The sequence below is a fragment of the Agrilus planipennis genome, unplaced genomic scaffold, assembly GCF_000699045.2.
Source record: "Agrilus planipennis isolate EAB-ADULT unplaced genomic scaffold, Apla_2.0 scaffold9, whole genome shotgun sequence".
NCBI lineage: Eukaryota > Metazoa > Arthropoda > Insecta > Coleoptera > Buprestidae > Agrilus > Agrilus planipennis.
Window position 1 is genome coordinate 1,261,169 of NW_020442467.1, and position 26,852 is coordinate 1,288,020.

The 26,852-nt window shown below is 34.2% G+C and overlaps 3 protein-coding genes across 3 annotated transcripts in view; 2 read left to right on the top strand and 1 right to left on the bottom strand.

Moving 5' to 3' along the window:
- LOC108737029 (proton-coupled amino acid transporter-like protein pathetic) overlaps nt 1-26,852 on the bottom strand; it is a 169,644-nt gene that overhangs the window by 131,357 nt on the left and 11,435 nt on the right. The gene's annotated exons all lie outside the window — the stretch shown is intronic.
- On the top strand, nt 3,690-13,813 carry LOC112906654 (glucose dehydrogenase [FAD, quinone]-like). Its single transcript, XM_025981216.1, has 3 exons — nt 3,690-4,260; nt 11,101-11,316; nt 12,312-13,813. The coding sequence occupies exons 1-3, from the start codon at nt 4,245-4,247 to the stop codon at nt 13,811-13,813; spliced, it is 1,734 nt and encodes a 577-aa protein (XP_025837001.1). The 5' UTR covers nt 3,690-4,244.
- LOC108737010 (glucose dehydrogenase [FAD, quinone]-like) overlaps nt 19,836-26,852 on the top strand; it is a 16,132-nt gene continuing 9,115 nt past the window's right edge. Inside the window, exon 1 of the mRNA XM_025981246.1 lies at nt 19,836-22,232. Within this exon, the coding sequence (XP_025837031.1) occupies nt 22,040-22,232 (193 nt within the window). The 5' untranslated portion in view covers nt 19,836-22,039. The remainder of the gene's footprint in view (nt 22,233-26,852) is intronic.

Below are 26,852 nucleotides of genomic sequence, written 5' to 3' on the forward strand. Positions count from 1 at the left end.
AAAATAAAATTTTGTACGAGAGGTATAGGTTTTATTATGATCTTTTGAATCGAAAAAGTTTAAATTTTACGGCAAAATTGATTGGTGATTTAAATGATTATAATATACGTAACTAATTGAAAATTCAATTTAAGCACTCAAGGAATCCATGACACATTTCTGAAGGCATAATCGTTACTACATGGTAAAAAATTGGCTTCCCATAAAATCATTAGAGATTTAACCAACCCCCTAATCTAACCTAACCTAAGCTAACCAACTACCTAGGATTGTAGTAATTTTTTTATAGACAGCTTCTGGGTACAATAAACCTATTTGATTGACTTATTTGATATTCAATGTGGTATTATCCATTTAATCTCCGGTTCACAAGGAAATATGGTTAAAGTGATATATACGAGGTCTGTTCAAAAAGCAAATTTTGTGTTTTTTTTATTATTAGAGTAAAGTCGGTGAATGTGGAATAGGTCAGGTAATGTGGAATACCATACCATGTTTGTTATAGGTGTCGTATTGTTTAATCAGAAATGATTTCGCAGGTGGCTGACATTTTGTAGGGTAGTGATACTGTTAACTGTTACGCATTTGTTTGGACCGATTTAAAAATAGTGGTGCTGCGTGTAGTTACTGTAAGTGTTTTAGAGTGTGAGGTATGATATTACAGCCCTATAAAATTAACTTTATCCAAGTTTCTATATGGTCATAGTTTCGTGTCTATAAGTGGGTATTGTGGAATATCAATAGGTTTGCTATTGTGGACTATTCCACATAACCAATTCCATTTTCCCCTCCCTAACTCCCAATGAAGATGCCGAATGTATTTTTTGTGCAGGTAAATTTTCTGAAGATACAAGAGGAGAGGTTTGGATACAATGCATAATGTGTAGTGGCTGGTGCCATGAAGTGTGTGCAGGAAATGAAAGAGAAGTTTATATTTGTGATTTCTGCCAGTAGATATTATGATTACCTGTTTTTTTAGTCTTCTTTTTTTGTATCATGTAAAATGTTAGTCAAATAAAATATTTTTCTCGTTGTAGGTGAAATTATTTACTGAAAATGGTGGCGTGTTAATTCCATGGTAATATCCTATTCCACATTACCTTATAGGACTATTCCACTTTACCTACCCATTTTAACAATCTGAGAATTTGTTGACTTTGATTATTTCGTCTGTTAAAAGGTATAGATTATGTGCTACGTCGCCTAGACGGGAAAAACAAATAGCTAGCTGACTACAGATATTACCGTGAATAAAAAAATTACAGAAGTATGTTTAATAAACTTGTTTATAATTTTTAAAAAAATGGTATTCCACATTCACCGACCTTACTCTATCTATTACTATCCACTTGTGCCAACGTTTCTCCCCTCCGCGAAGCACTTCAAAAAATCATTTTTTGTGATCTTGTTCAGCTCCTCCGTCGATGCCGTTTTTATCTCCTGAATCGGAGCGTAGCGTCCTCCTTCCATGGGCCTCTTCAGTTTCGGGAACAAGAAAAAGATACAGGGTGCCAGATCTGGGACATACAGTGACTGTGGCATTATTAGTGTCTTGTTGCAGGTAATATTCCTTATTGACCGTTATACCCTATGGCAATAACTCATTATGCACCACGCCCCTGCAATCGAAGAAAAATGTAAGAAAATCCTTCACATTCGATCTAACTCGTGCGACAGCTTCCATTGGGATGATTCAACTTTGTTTTCCGCGTCATAACCATAAATCCATCATTCATCACCAGTTATGACCCTCTGGAGCAAATTTGGGTCGTCGCGGACAGAGTCCAACGGCTTCTTAGTCAAAGCGATGCTGTTTTTGGTCGAAATTGAGCAATTTTGGTACGAATTTCGTGGCAACACGTCTCATGCCCAAATCATTGGTAAAAATCGAATGGCAGGAGCCAATCGATATGTTTAGGTCTTCAGAAACTTCTCTGGCGGTGATTCGACGATTGGCCAATTCTATATTCTTCACTTCATTAAGGTTTTTGTCTGTTGAAGATTTGGTCGGGCGTCCGGCACGATCTTCGTCGTTAAATTCGCGATTTTTTTAACGGATCTCACATAACTAAGGTCCACAGTACTACAGTACTCGCGCTTTAATATTATTTATGCCATTGATTTCCAGCGTAATGCGATTTTTAATACCTATATGATAACTAACATCCCCCGCTTGTAGGACAAACAACGTCACCATTATTGCTCAAGCTGTTCAAACGGGTGAGAAAGTTTAGGGAACTTAAAGACCAAAAGCGTTAAAGATCACAGATGGGACAATTTGGAACCGGTACCCGGCGGATCCGGCACATTTTTTAAGGTGTGTTTATTGACGCTGGGGATCTAGCAGTGTCGGGTAATTCTACCAGAGAAAACGAAGAAAATAAAACACCAAAAATTATAATTTATTGAATATAACAAAAAACGTACTCAATAAAAGTTGGATTGTATTGGGAAAGGTCGTTTGTCCTAATTTGTATTATTGATTAATTACTATACTAAATTATTTGTTACTTCGACATAGTTCTTTTTTTCTTATGAACAAGAATAAATCAGTACAGATGAACTATTACATTGGTCTATGAATTTTTGATTAACCATTAGTTACCAATATAATTTTGTCACCTTGCCGACTTTTAGTGTTTATGAACTCAATTCGCTAATCACGAATAAGAATTTTATTGGTTTCGTATTTGAACGACTTTTTGAATGGGACTTGATGTGGTTTGGGACGTTGATGAGGCTAGTATTTAATGGAAAGACCGCCAGAACAAAGACTTGACAGAACCCTAAGCTGACGGCGCCACATTTCAGCCACTTATTTCAAGATCATGGACGCAATCATCGCACTCAAGCCTTTCAAACAAAAATCCGAGCGTTTAACGCAATTATCAGGAGCATATTTGCTCCTATGCCATTCCTGTCTGAAGCTGTGCCCTTCCCCACTGCATAAAACTTCTACAAGGCACCTATATGCGGATCCTTCGTTCCGCATTCAACTCAGTGTTCGGAACCGTACGATAATTATCGTACACATACGATAATTTCATGTCTACGTACGATGTACGATATCATATTATTATCGTACGCAGATTGTACGATAATTTTCATGCATTCAAAATTTATTTTATTCTTACCCTCTCAGACAATATCACGAAGACATTTTTTTATTAGCGAATATTTTTTTTCTTTTTTCTCACAGCGCTATAAACATTTTTGTTATACGCAGTGTTAAATTTAGAAGAACGTGCCTGCAAAAGAACGTTATCATGCTAGTATGTAGGTTTTTCCTCGGCAGGTAACATCCCTTCGTGTTGGTTACCAGATGGGTCGATGGTCTTCCCATCCACAATTTTGTGATTTTAGTCATGTAGCCACTAACCATAGCCTAAGGTCAAAAACACCCCACTAACGTACCTCCACCCCCTATATCTTGTTATATTTAAGTATTTTTCTATTATTGATTTTTAATTTAAAGGGTGGGGGTAGTTCAGATCTGTCTTTTTACACGATTAATACGAGTAATTTACTAATTATAGTGATTATTTTGAAGAGTACGATAATTTTGCTCCATGTACGATAATTCTACGCTACAGGTACGGTAGTTTCCTCGCTTCAGGTTGTGAACACTGATTCAACTACCCCTGGTTCGTCAGAAGCACACAAATTCTGAAAGAAACCGGTTAACCTTTTCTCTCTCAAACCAAACGACCGTTTCAGAAGATCCTGCCATCTTCCACCCTTTTGCTCTTCTCTAGCTTCGCTCTTTAGCGCGAGTGCCCACCCATGACATCAGAGGTGGACTACCTATTATCTACATTTTATCCTCCAAACACTCCCGTCTCCTCCCTACATTTAACCCTTTTCCCAATTCAATCTTCCCACTCCCAGTCTTTTCATTTCTTTCCCGGGGATGTATAACCTTCGGGTTGATATTCCCGCTCGAGGAATGGTTCTAGTCGGTAAATATCCGATATTATCTCCAGAAGGGAGGAAGATGTCCCCTCCTCGAGAATAATCTAAACAAGAAAAAAGAACAAATACCATTAACCGCAAGGGTTTTGAATACCCGGTTATCTGGTACTCGGTAAAATCACTATCCTCTGCATCTCTATTAAAGATGCTCTCAAGAAGAGTGCCTTTAGTTTTATAGCTACAGCTTGGAACTAATATTTTCATTTGTTTCTAAAATTTTTTGTTGAATAATGGAGCCCTAGCATCAATATCCCCAATCCAGCAACACCAACATGTTTAGTAATTTCGGTAAGTTTTTAGATATATTGTGACTTAAAAAAACAACGTTCGAATCAATTCACTTGCAATACATTTATTACACATGAGCATGTTTCAAGATAATTTTTGCAATTTCTCTTTCAACACTCAACAGAACAATATTATCGGCTAATAATAATTGTACCTACCGACATAAGTACTTCTTCATTGTACACCGCGAGCTTTACAACGTTCTTTGGCTCTTAATTCGTCTGATCTCAGTTTCTAAGTTTCGTTAAAGGCTTATACTCACTTCGGAAACTTCAATCAGTGTTAAAATATCATATAGTCCGCGGCGATGATTTTAAAGTGGTTAACTTTAGTGTTTGTCGCACATATCGTCTTGACCAGTGATAATTCGTACGTTCCTATTACACAAAATTTAATACGATATTATGTTGAACTTATTACAACGGAAATGCAAAGGGCATTAACAAGTGTTCTACCTACAAGTGCGCACTTCTATGAACCGGAGGATCCTCATATCATAGGTAATATGCAGAGATATGATTTATTTGAAATACTTGCATTTAAAATGCAAATACAAAACAAAATTACCTATTTTTATCTTGTATTTAAATACCTTTTTGGGAAAAGCATTGTGTGTATCATTTAAAATCCTTTTCCAAACGTATTTTCTATCTGTAAAATGCAAAATATATTTTTACCATTAAAAGTTCCGATCAAACATTATACATTATACAAAATGATGAATGAATGTTGCCCACAATGGCCATTGAAGGTATTAGATGCTTCAAAAGGAAACAAAGAGACATTCCATGAATGTCCTCTAATTCTTTAACTGAAGAGAACCCAAAAAATTCTAAACTCCTTGGAAATGGATAATCTAAAATATTGGATCGATATTATTTTCCGGGTTCAATGTCATGGTCTACGGAATTTTGAATTTCCAAATTGATATCAGTACCTTCCGAATCACCACTTGTCGTACCTTTATGTATTTTATTGTATGAATTACGACAAAACAGCCCGCAAAACAATATCGAATTGACATACGCCAGCTGTGTAAATCTGAAAACTACAAGATATTGTGGTGTGCTAATAAATGTGTTTATTTTACAGCAATAAAATTATTTGCAACCCTATTTTGGCTCTGATCCTTCACGGTAAACAAACTATTTAGGCATCAGTGTCTTTTTTTCAATTGAAGCGGGTGACAAAGGATAAGGAAAAATATAGAAGAATTATTTGTTGCTGAACTGAAGAAACTATAACATTTCTAACCTTTTCTACCCACGTTATCCTCATCATTCGCTTATAACACCACATTTCGAACGCTTCTAACCTTTTCTTTTTCGCCGCGCCCAACGTCTATGTTTAGCACCCATACAACGCCGCGCTCCAAACATACACCTTTAACAATCTTTTCCAAATTTCAATATTAATCGTTCGCGAGCATAGAAGTGACTTCTTTTTACTGAAGGCGACTCGACCTTGTGCTATCGTCTGCTTAATATCTCTACTACTCCTTTCGTCNTGAAATAGCAAATCAAAAAAGTATTTGCATTTTGTATTTTAAACACTTTTAAAAAATTATTATGCACATTTTTATGTAATACAAAAATTATTTAAAGCGGAAATATAAAATAACAAAAACTATGTGCAACATTGGAAAAAAATGTCATTTATACTCAGGAACACATTGCTAATTTTTTTGGGGATTACATGTAAATAAAAAATTATGAATTGGGTTAATTGTAATTTCTAGCATTTGTACATTTACATTTAGAAACAACGTAAAAACTGAAAAAAATGTCAGTCAGAAAGTGATAGAAACCTCTTACAATTAGATTCTTAGATGTATTTCATCAATATCAGACAACTAAATAGAGTTTTGTGTAAGTAAACGAAACGAAACAAAACAATCAAACCCAACAATAAAATTTTAAATGTCTAAAGTATGTTTCGACGTCCAAGGTGTCATCCTCAGTAAGGACCTATTTATACGGAATTCATACAGATAATGTAATACAAACGCATATTTTTTATATAAACCTTACCCAAATTGTAAATTTGTAATATGTTCATTTGTAGTAATCTGGGTATGAATATTTGACAGGTGTACTGTGTTGAATTGATTTATTAACTTAAACAATTGACAGATTCTTCAGATTCTTTTGTTATAAAGGTATTTTACATTGTTATTAACAAAACAACAACCATAATTGGCTTGTGTCTAAGCAAATTAACTACTTGGAGTCAACAGTGACTCGTTTAGGTATGCTAACAAATCAATTCGATACCACACCTTGACGAGTATTAATACGCAGATTAAAACGAATGAAATATTTACACGATTAAGGAAAATAATATTCACGGATCTTTAAACCTCTTAATAAAACAAGCTAGTACCTTAAACAAAAAGGAAAGGTCTTACCCCAACTAGCTACAACAGTTTAAAAAAGAACGCGCGGTAATTGAACACGTAGGTACTTTTCCCTTAACCACACATTCCCTACACGTGTTTGTCGAAATACACATAGGTCAAAAGCTTTTAACTACGATCCAATTAATTGGTTTATCCTGGTTTTTGACTTAAGACATTGTGCGTATTCCAAATTTTTCCCCCGCTCTTACCCTTTGTAGCAGCATATATATTTAGCCCCATTGATAATAAAAACTTAGCTTTGCGTTGAAAATGCTCACAACGTGAAAGTGAACGAAACACGTATTAATGGGGTAAGACCTTTTCTTTTTGATTTTATTATTCCGCCACAGTCTCCTTTATATTTATTTCAAGCTAGTAACTTATTTACGATTTGACGACTGCCGCTTCATCCAGCTAACCGCCCTTATAAGCTATTGAATAGAGACGAAAAGAAAGTTTGGAATAATTGCGTTAAAGGGGCATTATATTATAATATGTTAGTTTGACCTCTTAAGATTATAAAACCACAAAAGGCCCCTTTTTTAATTGGTGCGTTTTTGAGTAATCTTAAAAAAGGCACCCCTTTCGGTTTTCTCCAGATAACGCAAAAACGAGGCAATTTTCAACATTTTTACACGAGTACTGTCCTTTAGAAATACCTAATTTAATTTTCGTTTTACGATTTTTAGTATTAACATAAATAAAAAACGATGTAGAAAATTTCAAAAAAATCGCCTTTTTTAAAAAAGTCGGTATTGTTTTTAAGATACGGTAAATGACTATCAAATGAATACAAGAGTAGAATTTGTCTTTTTGTTGTAATTTTGTAAAGCCATAATTCGGACGAAATCCGTAATTACTGTCAGGGTATAGTTAGTATATAATTTGTCAATTCGTTATTTAATAAATTTTGTTTGTTTTTTAAATTAAGGATTCTGCATATTATCATAACATTGTTTTCAAATTATATATTTTTTCTAGTTTCATGTTTTTTAGTATCATCATCATTATCATCATCATCATAAGGTCGTCAGTCCTAAGACTTGTTGGACAAGCACCCGCACTCTTTCCTCTCCTGAGCTAAACTTCGCATTTCCCTAAAACTAGAACAGCCCACATCCTTAACTATTTGCGAAGAGTAATCTAATCTAGGTCTACCTCTACCCCTCCTAACTCCTGTTTCTGCCTCTAATATGTCTCTGACTAGACCTTCATGCCTGAGAAGGTGTCCTACTAACCTATCTCGCCTATTTCTTATTGACTTCCATAGAGTCCTCTGTTCTCCTATTCTTTCTAATACCTCTTCATTTCTAACCTTCTCTATCCATGGTATCCTCATCATTCGCCTGTAACATCACATTTCGAACGCTTCTAACTTTTTTTTTCCGCAACCCCACCGACCATATTTCACACCCGTACAACGCCGCGCTCCAAACATACACCTTTAACAGTCTTTTTCGCATTTCTAAATTAACTGTTCGTGAGCAAAGTGACTTCTTTTTATTGAAGGCGACTTGACCCTGCGCTATCCTCTGCTTTATATCCCGACTACTCCTTCCGTCTTGACTTATCTGATTTCTAAATTATAATTTATTACATCTTTAATATTAAGACAGATTAAGAGGTAATATTTAAAAAATTTCATAACTTACTTTTTAAATACGAAAGCTGTTTTGTAAAATGTACATTCTATATCAAATTTTCTTTATGAATTAGTCTTTTACATTTAATATTTTCTTTTTTCTTCTTTATTTAGTAGGTATATCTACTAAACGTTTATGAACGCAAGTAGAGATACAGAAGCATGAAATAGTGTGTTACAAATTAGATTATTTTTCACCTTTATTCATGACAATGCAACACTGATAAAACGTATTTACCTGTAATATAAAATTTCAATGTTTAAAACAGATTTTTGTTAAATACCATGACATATGTATCAGTTGAAGTGTAAAAATTATTAGAAAGTAAAATTTATTACACCATGTATTTTATTGTTCCATATTTTTATTGTATATTTTTATGTAGGAACAATAAAAAAAGAAAACTTCAAAATTTCGCAGAGAAAATTGTAATCTTTTATATGAACACATGTGGAAAATATGGCTTATTGTTAATATTGCATAATATCAAATAAAAGTATTGATTTATTTTTAAATTCGGGCGGTGAGGGGGGGGGGAATATTGGGTTTTTTGCATTCGATTCAACAAAGCCAAAATTCTTTAATACAGAACAAGTCATCATCATCATAAAGTCGTCATTCCTAAGACTGGTTGGACACGTACCTCCACTCTTTCCTATCCTGAGCTAAACTTCGCATTTCCCTAATACTAGAACAACCTTAACTATTTTCGAACAGTAATCTAAGTCCACCTCTACCTCTACTAACTTCCGTTTCTGCCTCTAATCTGTCTCTGACTAGACCTTCGTGCCTGAGAAGGTGTCTTACTAACCTATCTCGACTATTTCTAATTGACTTCCATAGAGTCCTCTGTTCTCCTACTCTTTCTAATACCTCTTCATTTCTAACCTTTTCTATCCACGTTATCCTCATCATTCGCCTATAACACCACATTTCAAACGCTTCTAACCTTTTCTTTTCCGCCGCGCCCACTGTCCATGTTTCGCACCCTTATAGCGCCATGCTCCAAACCTTTAAACCCGGAGATTCTGACATTATCTATAACTAGGTTTCTTGTTATTTCTAGTGGAAAACTTTAATTTCCTAATATGTCATGTTTTGGATCATACGTATAAGTACTTATAACTTGGAGATAGCGATATATAGTGTTGCCAAACTGCTTAGAGGTATTTAGGTTGGTACCAAGTCCAGGTACTGGTCCCGAAAATGCTCCCGGTATCGATCTAAGCTAAAATAAGTGGCTAATGGTAGAGGAATTTAAGATGGTTGGTTCTCTAATAGGAATTCAAGAAAATAAATATCCTTGCTCCCTTTGTTTATGTGACAATAGAGTAAACAAAACACATTACCAAGAGCAAACATGGCCCAACCGAACTGGATTCCACATAGTGGAAGATAATGTCAACGGGAATCAATTCTAGAACCCATCAAGGATGTATTGTTACCTCTATTATTTATTAAAGTTAAGCATAATGAAACGGTTTGTGAAGGTTTTCAATCAATGTCCTAGTAGTAGTTTTCTAGTGTTTGAAGAATTTTTTCCCAATGATAAAAAGCAATTATTTAATAATCGCGAAGAAGAAAGAAGAAGCTTTGAAGAAATAGGTCATAGATTTCTGGGAAATAACAGCAGCTTAGGTTTATAAAGCGTTGATTGAAACAATACTTGAGTGTACAATGCCCCTTAAATTGTATATTTTATGTTTCATGCGCACTTGAATCAATTCAAAAATACTATGGGCCCTTAGCCACAAGAACAAAAGGAACATTTTCACCAAGATTTTATGGATTTCGAACAACGTTATCAGGCAGAGAAAGTAATGAGAATAATAAGACGGGTTTGATACGAGAAAGTCCACACAAACACAAAAGGAGTGCAAAAATATTCATTCTTAAACTTTGCTTACCAATTATTTATTATTATATAATGCAAAACTGAAGTTAGTTTAAGTGTTAATATCCGAAATATTGTTATAGTTTGTACAAAAAAACTTTATCTGGTAGAACTATTTTTTCTTTAAGTAGTTAAAAAAATTGATAGTTGATATATATCATCAAACTATGTATACATCAGTATTGTTTGATTAATTATTATGAGTCTTTGATTTACACAACCTGCTAATTTACACTTCATCATCATATCCATTGTAAGGTCGTCAGTCCTAAGGCTGGTTGGACACGCACCTCCACTTTTTCCTATCCTGAGCTAATCTTCGCATTTCCCTAAAACTAGAACAACCCACATCCTTAACTATTTGCGAACAGTAATCTAATCTAGGTCTACCCCTACCCCTCCCATCTTCCGTTTCTGTCTGTAATACGTCTCTGACTAGGCCTTCATGTATGAGAAAGTACCAACCTATTTTGCCCATTTTTTATTGACCTCCATAGAGTCCACTGTTCTCCTATTCTTTCTAATACACAGTATCCTCATCATTCGCCTGTAACCTTCTAACACCGTACATCGCCGCGCTCCAAACATCCACCTTTAACGATAATTTTCGAATTTCTAAATTAGTTATTCGCGAGCGTAGAAGTTAGTTCCAACTTCTTTTTATTGAAGGCGACCCTGCACTATCCTCTGCTTTATATCTCTACTTCTCTTCCGTCCTGACTTATCTGACTACCTAGATACCTATAATCGGCCACTTCTTCTAATTTTTCGTCTCCTATCTTTATATTGGCTTCTTCCCTACCTTTTCTTCCCTTGCATTTCAGTATTTTTGTTTTAGTTAATAGAACTAATTTTATATTGTATTGTGAAATCTGGAATTAACCTTTTTTTTAATGAACTTTCAGATGCAGGGGAATTCGATTTTATTATCGTTGGAGCAGGTTCAGCTGGTGCAGTAATAGCAAATAGACTTACAGAAGTTAAGGAATGGAGCGTCCTTTTAATAGAAGCTGGTGATTTGGAAACAGATTTTAGTGATATACCTAATATGCATACTTACCTCCAAGGTTTAGAAATGAATTGGGGTTTTAACACGACTCCTCAAACCACTGCTTGTCTAGGTAAGATATAAATATCAGAACCTTTCATTTGGTGTAAGTTCATATTTAGAATGCTCAGTCAAAATATAAATAAATAAAGAACTTTGAAAAATCCACAATAATTCTTTATTTTTATTTATTTGACTTCAAGTCATTCTTCCATCTAAAAAAGCACTGTGTAAGAAGTAATTATTGGGGATTTTTCTATTAATAAAAGGTTTTGTACGTTTTGTTTTTAAAAAACACTTGTAACAATATAATGATATATAATTGCTTAATAAACGTGCAGTTTACTTATTTTCAAATGGCTTCTAATTGCTTATGCCGGGAGTTACTAAACATATGGCAAAACATTAACAAGTTATTGAATTATAATTTTAATGTCCAACTATTCGGGTAAAGGATACTTATTAATTGTAAAGTTCCAACGTTTCGCTCACTGGTTTTGAGCTTCGTCAAGGCTAAAGACAATTGGATTACATAAATTTAAAGGTAGAGTGAACAGACTTTTTTCTTTTTCTAAATTAACAATAGGTACCATTTCACGAGTTAATTTGAAGCTCTATACCAGTGAGCGAAACGTTGGAACTTTACAATTAATATAAATTAAGGTACCTAACGTACTATACCGAGTTTCTCAACAAGTGCAAAAAATTCAAATGAACTACTTGAAAATCGTTTTCACCGTCATATTCTATTGAAGGTGGGCGACCGACTAACTGAACCTGCTTTTTAAGCATTAAGACTTATTAGTCATGTGTATTGAATCTTTTGGAACATGAGAACATAACTTGCGATAACCATTTTAAATAATTCTTGTATATTAAGAAGCTTTACATGCATTATTTAGGTAATAAAGTATTATTTTTGTTTAAAAGCTTCAATCGCTCTATTGCTTCAAAGCAAAGCGGCTTTCCAAAAATCATCATAAGACAAAATATTTTTAGAATAACCCAGAAAATAACTCCTTCAATCTTTGCCGTATGTTTGAAAAATTATTTTCCTCTTCATTTTAGGTATGTGGAACAGAAGTTGTCACTACCCAAGAGGTAGAGTTTTGGGTGGCACCAGTTCTATTAACAGTTTGGCATATGTAAGAGGAAACCCATTAGACTACGACAAATGGGCAGCTCTTGGAAATACCGGTTGGTCCTACGAAGAAGTACTTCCTTACTTCAAAAAGTCGGAACACGCTCGTATTCAAAGCCCCGATGAGGAATACCACGGCTTTGGCGGATATTGGTTTGTTGAAAACCATCGTCCTAACAATGCGCATGCCACAGCATACATTCAAGCGAATATCGAAAGGGGAAGACGAGTGGTTGATTATAATGGTAGAGACCAATTGGGAGTTGCTGAAGTCCAATTTAACAACCAATACGGAACACGGTGTAGTACAGCGAAAGCTTTTCTGCGACCCATTCAACATAGAGAGAATCTCGAGATTTGGATCAACAGCTACGTTACCCAAATTCTTATTGATCAAGACAAAAAAGCTTACGGGGTGCGATTAGCTCACCGAGGGCAATATTTTGAAGCGAGAGCAAGAAAGGAGGTAATCGTATCTGCTGGATCAATACAATCACCTCAACTGCTAATGCTTTCTGGAATTGGACCTGCCAATCACTTAAAATCCGTTCAAATTCCAGTTGTCAAAGATCTTCCAGTTGGTCAAAATTTTAAAGATCATGCTGCATATTTTGGACTCTATTTTACTTCCAATTATACAGAACCCGTAGATACTCTAGAAAATTACGTTAATCAATACTTTAACGAATACGGACCCTACACAATTGCTCTTAATTCTCAAGCGGTTGGTTTCTATCAATCACATTTAGAAAGTACTCCTGGATATCCTGATATTGAATTATTTGTAATACCGGCTAATAGCAGTAATCCTATGATTCAGAGGTCACTTCACGTTACTGACGAAGTTTACGAAGCCGTTTGGGGTAGGGTCGATCCTACCACAATGATGTGTGTATATGTCATTGTTCTTCATCCCAAGTCCGTAGGGAGTATTACGCTTAAATCAAATGATCCTTATGAATATCCTAATATTGATCCTCGATACCTTTCGGATCCGTATGATCAAGATATTGAAACTATGTACGAGGGTATTCTGTTAGCTTTGGATTTAATAGATACAGATGCCTATAGAGCACGTAACATGAATTTGCTTTATGCTGCACCACCAGATTGTAGGAGATTCCCCTTTTCGTCCAGAGCTTTCTGGTACTGCTGCATGAGGCAGTTGACATCTAATTTGTACCACCCCATGAGTACTTGCAGAATGTCTCCTGATCCTGAAGAGGGAGTGGTCGATCCTAGACTGAGGGTACACGGTATCAAAAATTTAAGGGTTGCCGATTGCAGTATTATACCATATCCAGTCTCTGGACATACCAATGCTCCGACTGTTATGATCGGTGAGAAGGCGTCGGATTTGATTAAAGAAGACAATCTACCCGATTATAGTAATAAGAAATTATGTAAGCAGCATGCTTTTGATCTTTGAATTAAATTTTTTTAAAAGAAAGTAAAATCTTTAAATTTGTATAAAATGCTAATTATCAATTATTAGCCTACTTTTTTATTCCTCCTGCAATATACAATTTTATTTATATATATTTTACAAAATTGTATGACTTTACTACAATGTTAAAGTAAAATGGAAAACCATTGTTTCAACACTTAAAGTAGTGTTGCTCTTTTTCAAGTTTTTCTTATCCTTAAATAGTGTTACCAAATTTAGTGAGACGGTACTCTAAAAATTGATACTCGTTTTCAATTAATTCATTAACTACTACATTGTAACTGTTGTGAGCCCTGTTATATGAAAATTAGTTATCTTGATTTTACAAAAGTAAAAAAAAATAAAAAGAACAGATGAAGAAGTAACTACATTTATTGCAAATATTGAATTTTCTTATAAATTGGGGTATGTCAGTAAATGTTTTGCAAATATCCGGTAAATGACTATCAAATGAATACAAGAGTAGAATTTGTCTTTTTGTTGTAATTTTGTAAAGCCATAATTCGGACGAAATCCGTAATTACTGTCAGGGTATAGTTAGTATATAATTTGTCAATTCGTTATTTAATAAATTTTGTTTGTTTTTTAAATTAAGGATTCTGCATATTATCATAACATTGTTTTCAAATTATATATTTTTTCTAGTTTCATGTTTTTTAGTATCATCATCATTATCATCATCATCATAAGGTCGTCAGTCCTTAGACTGGTTGGACACGTTCCTCCATTCTTTCCTATCCTGAGTTAATCTTCGCATTTCCCTAAAACTAGAACAACCCACAACTTTCCGCCGCGTCCACCGTCCATGTTTCGCACCCGTACAACGCCGCGCTCCAAACATACACCTTTAACAATCTTTTTCGAATTTCTAAATTAACTGTTCGTGAGCAAAGTGACTTCTTTTTATTGAAGGCGACTTGACCCTGCGCTATCCTCTGCTTTATATCCCGACTACTCCTTCCGTCTTGACTTATCTGATTTCTAAATTATAATTTATTACATCTTTAATATTAAGACAGATTAAGAGGTAATATTTAAAAAATTTCATAACTTACTTTTTAAATACGAAAGCTGTTTTGTAAAATGTACATTCTATATCAAATTTTCTTTATGAATTAGTCTTTTACATTTAATATTTTCTTTTTTCTTCTTTATTTAGTAGGTATATCTACTAAACGTTTATGAACGCAAGTAGAGATACAGAAGCATGAAATAGTGTGTTACAAATTAGATTATTTTTCACCTTTATTCATGACAATGCAACACTGATAAAACGTATTTACCTGTAATATAAAATTTCAATGTTTAAAACNGGTACTCTAAAAATTGATACTCGTTTTCAATTAATTCATTAACTACTACATTGTAACTGTTGTGAGCCCTGTTATATGAAAATTAGTTATCTTGATTTTACAAAAGTAAAAAAAAATAAAAAGAACAGATGAAGAAGTAACTACATTTATTGCAAATATTGAATTTTCTTATAAATTGGGGTATGTCAGTAAATGTTTTGCAAATATCGGTACAATTTTGAAGTCATGTATATTTTGTGTGTAAAGTATTTATTTCATCTGCGCTGTATGAAAATAGAATATTTAAGACAAATAATGTACACTAACTAACTAATTAACGTATTTCAGTTAGTAAATCAACTACTTAGTGGGGTTTACCAGTACATATAATGACGGTGTGCGAGTTTGTAGAATTTTGTGCAGTAAGTCTATACGAAATGCAGTTTTCTGCATTTGATTCTTAAGACTGTATATAAACTTTGTGAACATAAAAGATGAATTCATCTTCAAAAATGCAGTCGTGTGAATCTAGTACCCGATATAAATAATCCTCTATACCAATAAATTGTGCGTCTTGCGGGCTCTTAATATTAAGTATTATAATTGTGGGTCCATTAGTTCTGTTAAAGAAAAGGAAAATTGTTTCGTGTGCAGGTGGAAATTAAATGCCAATTTATTCAAAAACTACTGAAGATAGATAATTTTATTGACGCCAAGTGATTGCTTAACTGGTTGGACACACTTCCACTCCTTCCTATCCTGAGCAAATCTTCGCATTTCTCTAAAACTAGAACATCCTACATCCTTAACTATTTGCGAACTGTAATCTAATCTAAATCTACTTCTACTCCTCTTAATTTTTGTTTCTGTCTCCAATATGTCTCTGACTAGATTTTCATGCCCAGAAGGTGTCCTACCAACCTATCTTGCCTATTCCTTATTGACATTCATAGAGTCCCCTGTTCTCCTACTCCTCCTAATACCTTCTAATTTCTAACCTTCTCTATCCACGTTATCCTCATCATTCGCCTATAACACCACATTTCGAACGCTTTTAACCTTTTCTTTTCCGCCGCGTTACCGTCCATGTTTCGTAACCGTACAGCCCTGCGCTCCAAAAATGCACATTTAACATGGAAGTCAATTCTTTTTATTGAAGGTGACTCGGCCCTACGCTATCCTCTGCTTTATATCCCTACTATCTCTTCCGTCCTGACTTATCTAACTTCCCAGATACCTAAAAGCAACCACTTCTTCTGATCTTTCGTCTCCTATCTTTATATTCACTCTTTCTTCCCTTGCAAGCCAGTATTTTTATGTTACATTTATTAATTTTCATTCAATACTGTTTTGTTAATATCGCTTCCATTGTATTTAAAGCTATCTCTAACTCCTCCTTGCTAGATGCTAATACTGCTATATCATCTGCAAATCTTAGCATACTAATCTTTTGCCCCTCTTCTTCGATGTATAGTGGATAAGATTTTTTTTTCACATTAATATAAAAAATATTATATGTCAAAAAACAGTGTATTAAAAAAGTTACATTTATTTAAAGCATAATCTTTAGAAAAACATAATAAAAAACGTACCTCGGAATCCGTCACCAACTACATATTCGTTTTAAGCGACCCTCAAAACCTCCGAGTAGCTAATTTCAACTGATTTTTAATGTATTTAAAAGATTACTTCTGGAGACGATGTGTATAAAGGTCGCCCCAGGCTCCAGATTGGACTTATTTCATTTCATTATTGACCGATTTTTTTTGTATTTTTCTTATGCACCCATGCATTTTTGAAGATGAATTGACCTCTTATGCTCACAAAGTTTTTAGACGGTCTCACGAATGGAATTCAGAAAACCGCATCTTTGTCCGACTTATTGCACAAAAATTTGAAGGTTTGACCAATTTGGTGGTTTATTTTCTTGACTATTTCGAATTTGAAGGATTTCAATAAAAAATGGCTAATGACTAGTTTTAGCGCATAAACGCTTCCTCGTCCTACATTAATTTTTATAAAACAGCATTAGAAACCAAATTCGCTGGGAAAAATGTTTTGCTAATAAATATATTCTTTAAGTAAGAGTCCTTTCCATCGTTTACACGAAAACGTTGCATGTTGCATGCTAACAAACGGAGAACGAGCAGTTGCGCGAGCAGTTGCAAAAGCAGAGAATTTTGAAATCTATTTCCTGTGGTCATCTTGATAATATGAATCACAAATGGGTATACATATGTAGTAATAATAGCTGATTGTACAACTGCGTAGTAAGATAATTTGAGAATGTGAACTTTTTGTTTCGTTTATTTTCATGAATATTTTCCAAAAGACTTTGATACATATAGTTTTTAATAGAATCCGAATACAGCATTTAAAAACTCTCTTACCTCAAAATTTTGTGTACTAAAGTATCAAAGTATTCATTTCTTTTAAATTCAGCCCAGTTCCATCTAAATTTGTTGCACCTCTACAATTGATACCCTATTGGTAATAAAAGCATTTTAAACTTTGTTTTTCATTTTACTTTTCCCCATATGCATTTGTCGGTAATTAACGTTATTAAACGATACGGAGGAGGCTTTACAATGACGTATACATAATGGCCCAGTAATACAGTGGTTCAATAAATCGGATTCTTTAATAATAATTCTTGTGTACATATTTTTCTCAAATGTTTTGATAGTCGCACTCACATTGGACATTGTAGGAATGTACTTTTCTTAATTATCACGGATACTTTACTTCGTCATTTTGTAGTGAAATTTACTGTTAGGATGTCTCCCTTGTACCCATATGTCAATCATTTTTATTTATTACCTCTTTTCTTTACATTCGCATTTTTTACAATTCCTAAGCAATTTTCTTCAATTGTTTATTTACATTACCTGGTTGGTATATTCAGAACATAATATCATTACAATCGTTATAATTCTTCGATGCTGTCCAGGCTTAATCAGTCTCCTAATACCTTTATAGATTTTTTTAGAAAGTGGTTTCTTATTCTCCGTCTTTTTCTAAATCATGATTGACGTCATTTCAATTGCTTAAACGTCGATCTGTAACATCTATTTCCAACTGACCTCATGCCAATCACTTCTGTAAAAGCCCATGAAACTCCTATCCTGATTATGAGAATGAAAAATTCAGGAGTCTGACAAAAGAAGTAATCAATAAATGCTGTATTTTCCAGTCTCAAACATTGTTGCAGTTTTAATTTTACATTTTATTTCTATCGATCATTATTATTCACAAACTTTGAATATAATTCAATTTATTACATTAAAGGAAATACCTACAATTTAAATATGCCCCAAGATAAGGTTACAAGCAATAGGTTAATAGAATATCATTCAGCTAGAGCCTATCATATAATTACAGCGTCGGCATAACTACAATAGAGAAGGTCAGTATCAGTCTTCGGCGGTCGAATTCACCCTCTGTTAATTGTATGCCATTCTGTCCATATTTCGTAGGTTCTAGGAACTCAATTGCTCGAGGCGGGGTATTGCGCTGGTGGGTTTTTGCCCATACTCGGTTCTGCGAACTTTTTTTTTTGTCACTTCAATTGTTATCCGTTTATTTTTTAGTAAATTTGTTGTAAATAAAGTTTTTGTATATAGTGTTAATTATTGATGTTTTATTCACTAAAGTGAAGTCACGGCAACCAAACATTTTATACCAAGTATTCGACAACTATTATTGAAGAACTGTCTCCGACTAATAGAAACTACTAAAGCTAGTTTAAATAAATCTCTAACTTCAAATGCTTTAAGAATGAAAGATAATCTGAATATTACTGTTCCAGTATTTTCCTTAATAAGTGACCCAAGAAAATCGCAGAAAAACATACACCTGGGTAGATGGATACCGAATCGAACCAGTATCCTTCCGAATTATCTAAACCCCTAGGCCAGGACGTCCATGACGCTTGTCGTGATGGGTAAAAAAACTTTTCTAGCTACTAATACTAGTAGGCTAGCAGTTCCTCCAAACTACGCCGGAGGGTAGTTCCTTTTAAATGCTAGGCAAAAGTCGAAATCTCTAGGTCATGCTGCCCAAGACGCTCGTTGTGTGTCCTCGTTGGGTGTTGCATTTTCACCAGTTGCTAATGCTGGTAAATGAATAGTGCCTCCGGACTATGGTAGAAGGTCCTCTTCAATTTCTTTTTAGGAATCGTGGGAATGAGTGGATGGTGGTTGGGGTGAGAAATATGAAACGGAGAAATGGAAATAGAAGAGAATGAAAGTGAAAGCATTTGCCTAATAAGTTTCCAAGGAAACCACAGAAAAAAGAATTAATGTCCTCCCGAATACTAAGCAATGGTCTAAACCTTTAGGTCATGCCGCACTTTTGTCAGAACTTATACTTTTATCTCAACCTACTTAGACGGGTAGGAGGGTCTGGAGGCACTTAAAGACCAGTGGTGTAGAGAACTCCCTCAACAAGGGTGGTTTTAAGTCTATTATTTTTATGCCATGTTAAAGCGCGAGTGTAATATTTGCACATGTCTGTAACACGTTTTTGTATGTAAAGAAAACTATTCTACATTTCGAAATTTAAAATTCCTTATATTCCTAATTCAAAATAGCCTTCCTGCTCAATAGTCTAATAATCTGCTAGTATCACCTAAATCCAGTACTGTCAATGTGTTCTGTAATTTAAGTATGCTTTTCAGATGTATAAATATGGTATGCAATTTATGATGTAATTTCAAAAATGATTTAATTGAATTCACTTTAAATACATTTACATTACAAGGTAATTTTTATAATTTCTGTTTCAACACTTAACTGTACTAGCGGCAAATAATGAAAGTAATTGTATCTACTGAGATAAGTAAGAGGATACAACAGCGCTTTGGCTTTTAATCGGTCCGAACTCAGTTTGTAATCAATTCCCAAACTTTATTTCCTCAACTATTCGACTGAACCGGTGTCCTTTTGAATGCTAAGCAAAAATCCAAACCTCTAGGTCATGCTGTCTAAGCCGCTCGTCGTGGCGGGTGAAAAAAAACTAGGGTTGCATTCCCACCAGTTACTAATGTTAGTAGACGAGCAGTGCCTTTCGACTAGCGCGGAAAGCCCTCTTCAACCTCCTTTTAGGAACCGTAGAAATGGATGGGCGGTGTTTGGAGTGAAAAAGATGAGACGGACGGAATGAAGACAGATGAGACTGAAAGATTATCTGTGGAACGTTACTGTCTCAGCATTGGCCCAAGTGATCCAAGGACACCACAGAAAAACCTTTTTTACGCATTTTTGTATGTATAACAAAACTATCCTACATTTTGAAGTTTAAAATTCCTTATATTCCTGATACAAACAAAAAACACTGCTCAATAATCTGCCAGTATCTCCTAAATCAAGTACTGTCGATGTGTTCTATAATTTAAGTATGTTTTTCAGATGTATAAAATGATTTAATTGAATTCACTTTCAATACATTTACATTAAAAGGTAATTTCTTTTTCAACACTTAATAGTATTACCGGCAAATAATGGGAGTAATTGTATCCACCGACATATGTAAGTCAAAGGATATAACAACGCTTTGGCTTTTAATCGATCTGAACTCAGTTTCTAATTAATTCCCGAACTTTATTTTCTCGACTATTCGATCGAACCTGTATCCTTTTGAATGCTAAGCACCAGTCCAAATCTTTGTGCCATGCTATCCAAGCCGCTCGCCGTGGCGGGTATGAAAAACTTTTGGGTGTTGGATTCCAACCGGTTACTATTTCTGGTGGACGTGTAGTGCCTTGGGACTAGGGCGGAAGGCCCTCTTGAACCTCCTTTTAGGAATCGTGGGAATGGATGGGTGGTGATTGGAATGAGAAAGATGAGACAAACGAAATGAAGACAGAGGATAGTGAAAGATTATCTGTAGAACATTACTGTTCAGGCATTGGTCCAAGTGACCCAAGAAAACCACAGAAAATCTTGATCCAGGGTAAATGGAATCGCAATCGAACCGGTGTTAAACAAAAGTCCAAACCTCTAGAGCTAGACCATGCTATCCAAGCCGCTGTCGTGGCGGGGTAAAGCAACCTTTGGGTGTTGTATTCTGAGCAGCTACTAATGCTGGTAGACGAGCAGTGCCTCCGGACTACATCGGAATTTAGAGCGGAATACCCTCTTCATCGTCCTCATAGTGAAAATGGGTGGGTGGTGGTTGGGGTGAGAAATATGAAACGGAGAAATGGAAACAGAAGAGAGTGAAAGATTATCTGTGGAATGTTACTGCCCCAGCATTTGCTTAACTGATCCAAGGAAACCACAGAAAAACGAATTAGTGTCTTCCCAAATGCTAAGTAATGGTCTAAACATTTAGGTCATGCCGCACTTTTTTCAGAACTTATACTTTTATCTCAACCTACTTAGACGGGTGGGAAGGTCTGCAGGCACTTAATGATCAGTGGTGTTGAGAACTCCCTCGACTAGGGTGGTTTTAAGTGTATTATTTTTATGCCAAGTTAAAGCGCGAGTGTAATATTTGCACATGTCTGTAACACGTTTTTGTATGTAAACAAAAGTATCCTACATTTCGCAAATTGAAATTCCTTATATTCCTGATACAAAGAACCCCCCTGTTCAACAATTCAATATTCTAAATATGGTATGTAATTAATGATGTAATTTCAAAAATGATTTAATTAAATTCACTTTCAATACATTTACATTACAAGGTAATTTTTGTAATTTCTCTTTCAACACTTAACAGTACTACTGGCAAATAATGGGAGTAATTGTATCTACCGACATAAGTAAAAGGATACAACAACGCTTTGGCTTTTAATCGGTCTGAACTCAGTTTCTAATCAATTCCCGTTCGCCAAATATACTCACTTCGGAAACTACAGTCGGTTTTAACATATCATATATCATATTCTTATTGCAATAGTTTATCAGCAACGATGCTTTTAAGGTGGTTAACTTTAGTGTTTGTCGTGCATATCGTCTTGACCAGTGATAATTCTTACATTCCTATTACACAAAATTTAATACGATATTATGTCGAACTTATTACAAGGGAAATGCAAAGAGCGCTTACAAGTGTTCTACCGACAAGTGCTCACTTCTATGAACCGGAGAGTCCTGAGATCATAGGTAATATACAATAAGTACAAAAATTGTTTAAAGAAGAAATAGGAAGTGACAAAAAACTATTTGAATGTTCTGCAAAATTAGAAATAACGTTAGATTAGTACTTAGGCTTTTCACTAACATGATGAAACGTACAATTATTATTTTAAAAATGGGACTTTCTTGTATTTTACTAAGAAAACTAATGGAAGTCATTCAAATTAAATGAGCATTATTTGGAGACTAATCAAGTAAATTAACTCACGATAAGTTATGCCAAAAACAATTCGATGATTCACTGACTACATTTTATTTTAACTTTTACCTGATGGGAATTTTATAAAGAAAAAGTCGTTACTAGGTTTTTCTGATGGCTCATAGTAGAACCAGTGAACACTTTGTTTCTTCGCCTGATTCATGCCTTTTTTTTGTATTACATGAAAATTTACGAACGAGCGCTGGTTTTTTCCATGTACGACAATAGATCAGTAGAGGAAAATTCCCAACTCGAACCAAAAACTACCTTGCCGATGTAACGCGGAAAATTTTTTCAAGTTATCACTTGACCAAATGACCGAATTACCGCGTTTCACTGTGTATTTTTAATTGAGTGCGAATTTTCCCGTTCTTCGTCTCATATTCAATTAAATTAATTGTAATTTTCGTAGTGAAAGTTTTTATCGGGTTTACATGTACAGAGTGAGGGTTGCATATTTTATCGTATGGTCCAGTGCATCAGATAAAAAATAAAGAGTCATATCACACAGCCAGTATTATGAAATGTTGTGTATTAAATCACAATATTATAATTTCAAGGTCACTGGAAACACCCATTCTTATATAACTAAAAATAAACGGTACATTCCATTATTTATGTAAGTATCTGCCGATAGTTAAAATCACTTTTATCATTTATCATCATCTTAAGGTCGTCAGTCTTAAGACTGGTTGGACACGCACCTCCATTCGTTCCTATCCTGAGCTTTTCGCATTTCCCTAAAAGTAAAACAACCTATATCCTTAATTATTTGTGAACAGTAATCTAATCCAGGTCTACTTCTACCCCTCCCAACTTCCGTTTCTGCCTCTAATATGTCTCTGACTAGACCTTCATGCCTGAGAAGGTGTCCTACTAACCTACCCTGTCTATTTCTTATTGACTTCCATTGAGTCCTCTCTTATTCTATTCTTTCTAATACCTCATCATTTCTAACCTTCTCTATCCACGGTATCCTCATCATACACCGGTAACACCACGTTTCGAACGCTTTTAAGCTTTTCTTTTCCGCCGCTGAAGCTATCTCTAACTCCTCCTTACCAGATGCTTATACTGCTATATCATCTGCAAATCTAAGCATACTAATCATTTGCCCCTGTGTATCTATCCCTACAGTTGTACTGTGTTTAATGATTTGATCGCGCCTTCGATGTATACATTAAAAAGTATCGGTGGCAGTGTGCATCCCTGTCTGACTCCCTTCTTGATATTTATTTTTCTACGTTTCAGCTAAAGCTCTATAGCTGCCTGTTGCTACTAAGTATCATTCTATCTCTGTAACTCATCCTCACATTTTTAAATATACTTAACATCTTGTCCCATTTAACATTGTCAAAAGCTTTTTCTAAAGCTGAATGACTTCCCTCGTTCTTCTATTACTTCTTAACCCAAATTGATAAAAAAAATATGATTAAATGGTGTCAACAGTAAAACGCATGTAGTTGCATGCTGAATATACAGCATAAAGCTCAGAGCAGTATGCGCATAAATCACACAAGTCCTGACTGTGAGTTAGACGTAGAAGGAAGTTGATTTCTGCAATCTCTATTGTAAGTAACTTTTGTAAATTGCTAATTATAGGCAATTCAAAATATGCAGGATACGTCGAATGTAATTTCAATTTTGTATCTTATATATACATATACGTATTAGTATTTTTGTGTATTTGAAATCAATATTGCAGAAAAGATGGGAATAATAAAATCAGTAATCGGAATAAGGAAAACATATTCTCCTCGAACTTATTAAATCTATGTGTTAGATTCTAGTAATTATAATGAAGAACACATATTTTACAAAGATATTTCTGAACTCGGCACTAAACGAAAAAACTAGAGCTACTTAAATTTTCATAAATAATATTATTGTGTTCAAGGTAGAGTAAACAATTTTGGCAAAGTACTAACTTTATGAAATGAAGACAATATTCAAATTTACTTTTTAATATAGTTTCTTAAAATTAGTATACTTATAATGCTGATGAAAATATAGTTTATTGACGTTAGCCTGTTTTTTTTACTAGTAGGAAATCATTTATCAATTTGTTAATTACTGAACGAACAGAGTAGAAGTGTTGTTCTTACTAGACTTTTTGTTATTTTATTTAAATATTCTTCATCTTATTCTAATGTTTTATTTTGGGAAATATTTAATTACATTTACAGATTTTTTGCATTAAATCGGATATTCAATCATTACATTTTATTTAAGAATTAGTGAAAGTCGTTTCAAATTTTAAATATTTTTTATATTTTTCTTTTTCACTAAGTGTAATATTTCTGCAGGTAGTTATAAAAGCAAAAAAGACGTGTACTATAAACTAGATAAATTTTCATCCTTATTCATCATAATATAATATATAATAAAATACAAGCTGCACTATAATAACAATAACAACTCAATTCAGTGTTTGTAGTATAGGCAATTATATAAAAAAAACATTTTTTGTAAGATAAATGCTGCGGAACACGTGAAGTGTAAAAATTATTAGAAAGTGAAATTTATCATTTATTTTATTGTACGATAATGATATTATTACACTGTGTAGCGTATCTTTCTGCATATAAAACCTAAAAGAGAAAATGTTAAATTCTGCAGAAACGGAATTTTTGATCATCTTTTGTTTGAACTTATTTTACCTATCGAATATGGCTAAATATACGTAATATTACTTTACGATCAATTTTATTTTACATTAATTTAATTCTAGGCTAATTATTGTCATTTATACAAACCTTAACTTACATGTATATATGTTTAGCTCTGACAACTTTCTAGTTTCGGTAATTTATGAATACAAGGACTAATATCTACGATATGTAGTAATTTCAGAAAGTAATGATACGATAAAAGGCAGTTTTTTGGCTATCAATTTTAAATTTAAAATATATACGTATATGGAGTTTATGGATTGAAATTTTCAAAAGAATTGACGAAATATAAAAGGTGCGTTGTCACTGAAATTTGTACAATTATCACATGAGGCGTGGAAGGAACTGTCATAATGTTTGCCTCAATATCTTCGAAATCTTTCGATTAGACAAGAATTATCAGTAGCACTAGCAGTAACACTAGCCTGACATCAAAAGATTTCTTTATACAGGTCAAGGAGTCCGAAAATACCAGGTAATCGAGCTCAAAACTTAACTATTCTCTCTAAATAATTTCAATATCTTGTAGCATGTCACTATAGCAGTATAAGCATTTAGGAAGGAGGAGTTAGAGACAGCTTTCAATAGAATCGAAACGGTATTGGAAAAACAGTACTGTATGAAAATAAATAAAACTTCTATGCTGGCGAACAGTTAACTCAGAAATTCGAAAAACTGTTAGAGGTGTATGTTTAAAGCGCGGCGCTATACGGGTGCGAAACATGGACAGTGGGCGCAGCGGAAAAGAATAGATTTAGTAGTATTCGATATGTGGTGTTGCAGGCGGATGATGAGGATACCGTGGATAGAGAAGGTTAGAAATGAAGAGATATTAGAATGAAAAGGATAACAGAGTACTATACGGAAGTCAATAAAAAATAGACGAGGTAGGTTGGTAGGATACCTTCTCAGGCATGGAGCTCTAGTCAGAGACAGATTAGAGGCAGAAACTGAAGCTAAAAGAAGTTGAGTTAGACCTAGAGTAGATTACTGTTCGCAAATAGTTAAGGATGTGAGATGGTCTAGTTTTAGAGAAATGCGAAGATTAACTGAGGATAGGAAAGAGTGGAGGTGCGTGTCCAAGCAGTCTTAGGACTGACGACCTTATGATGTAGCTTGTCAAATACAGGTATAACTACCTTCTGTACATCATTGACTTCTTCTCTCAAAAATTTGTCAATCTACTTATAAAACTTTGGTACAATCTATCTATGATACTATTTTGGTAATAATATATATCAATTGAGGAGTAGTCATAGAAATACATATTTATGTTTCTTTTTACTATCCTACCATTAAAGAGTAACCTGCATCTGCATCTCTAACAAAGATATCATAATTTGGTCTATATCCAGACAATGATAATGCTAATAAATAACCTTTAGTATGGGAATCAGCAAATATAAAAAGCCCGATTGGCATAATATGTAAATCCAAAATAAGAATAAATTTATTTCGTACATTTGATGAAAGTGGGATATTTTTCTATATTAACATAATGTTTTTGTCTAGTTTTTAATATTAGATCAGTCTGCAAAATTACAATTTCATTATACAGCGTCTTTTTTAATATGCAATGATCTTTTCGCAAATATGCGTCACAATCAAATCATTTTTAAAATGAAAAGAAAGACACACTGCACATCATCGATTTCGAGATAATAGATCGAAAAGAACAATTGCTGACAGTATGTAAAACGCATGTTGTTACCTGCT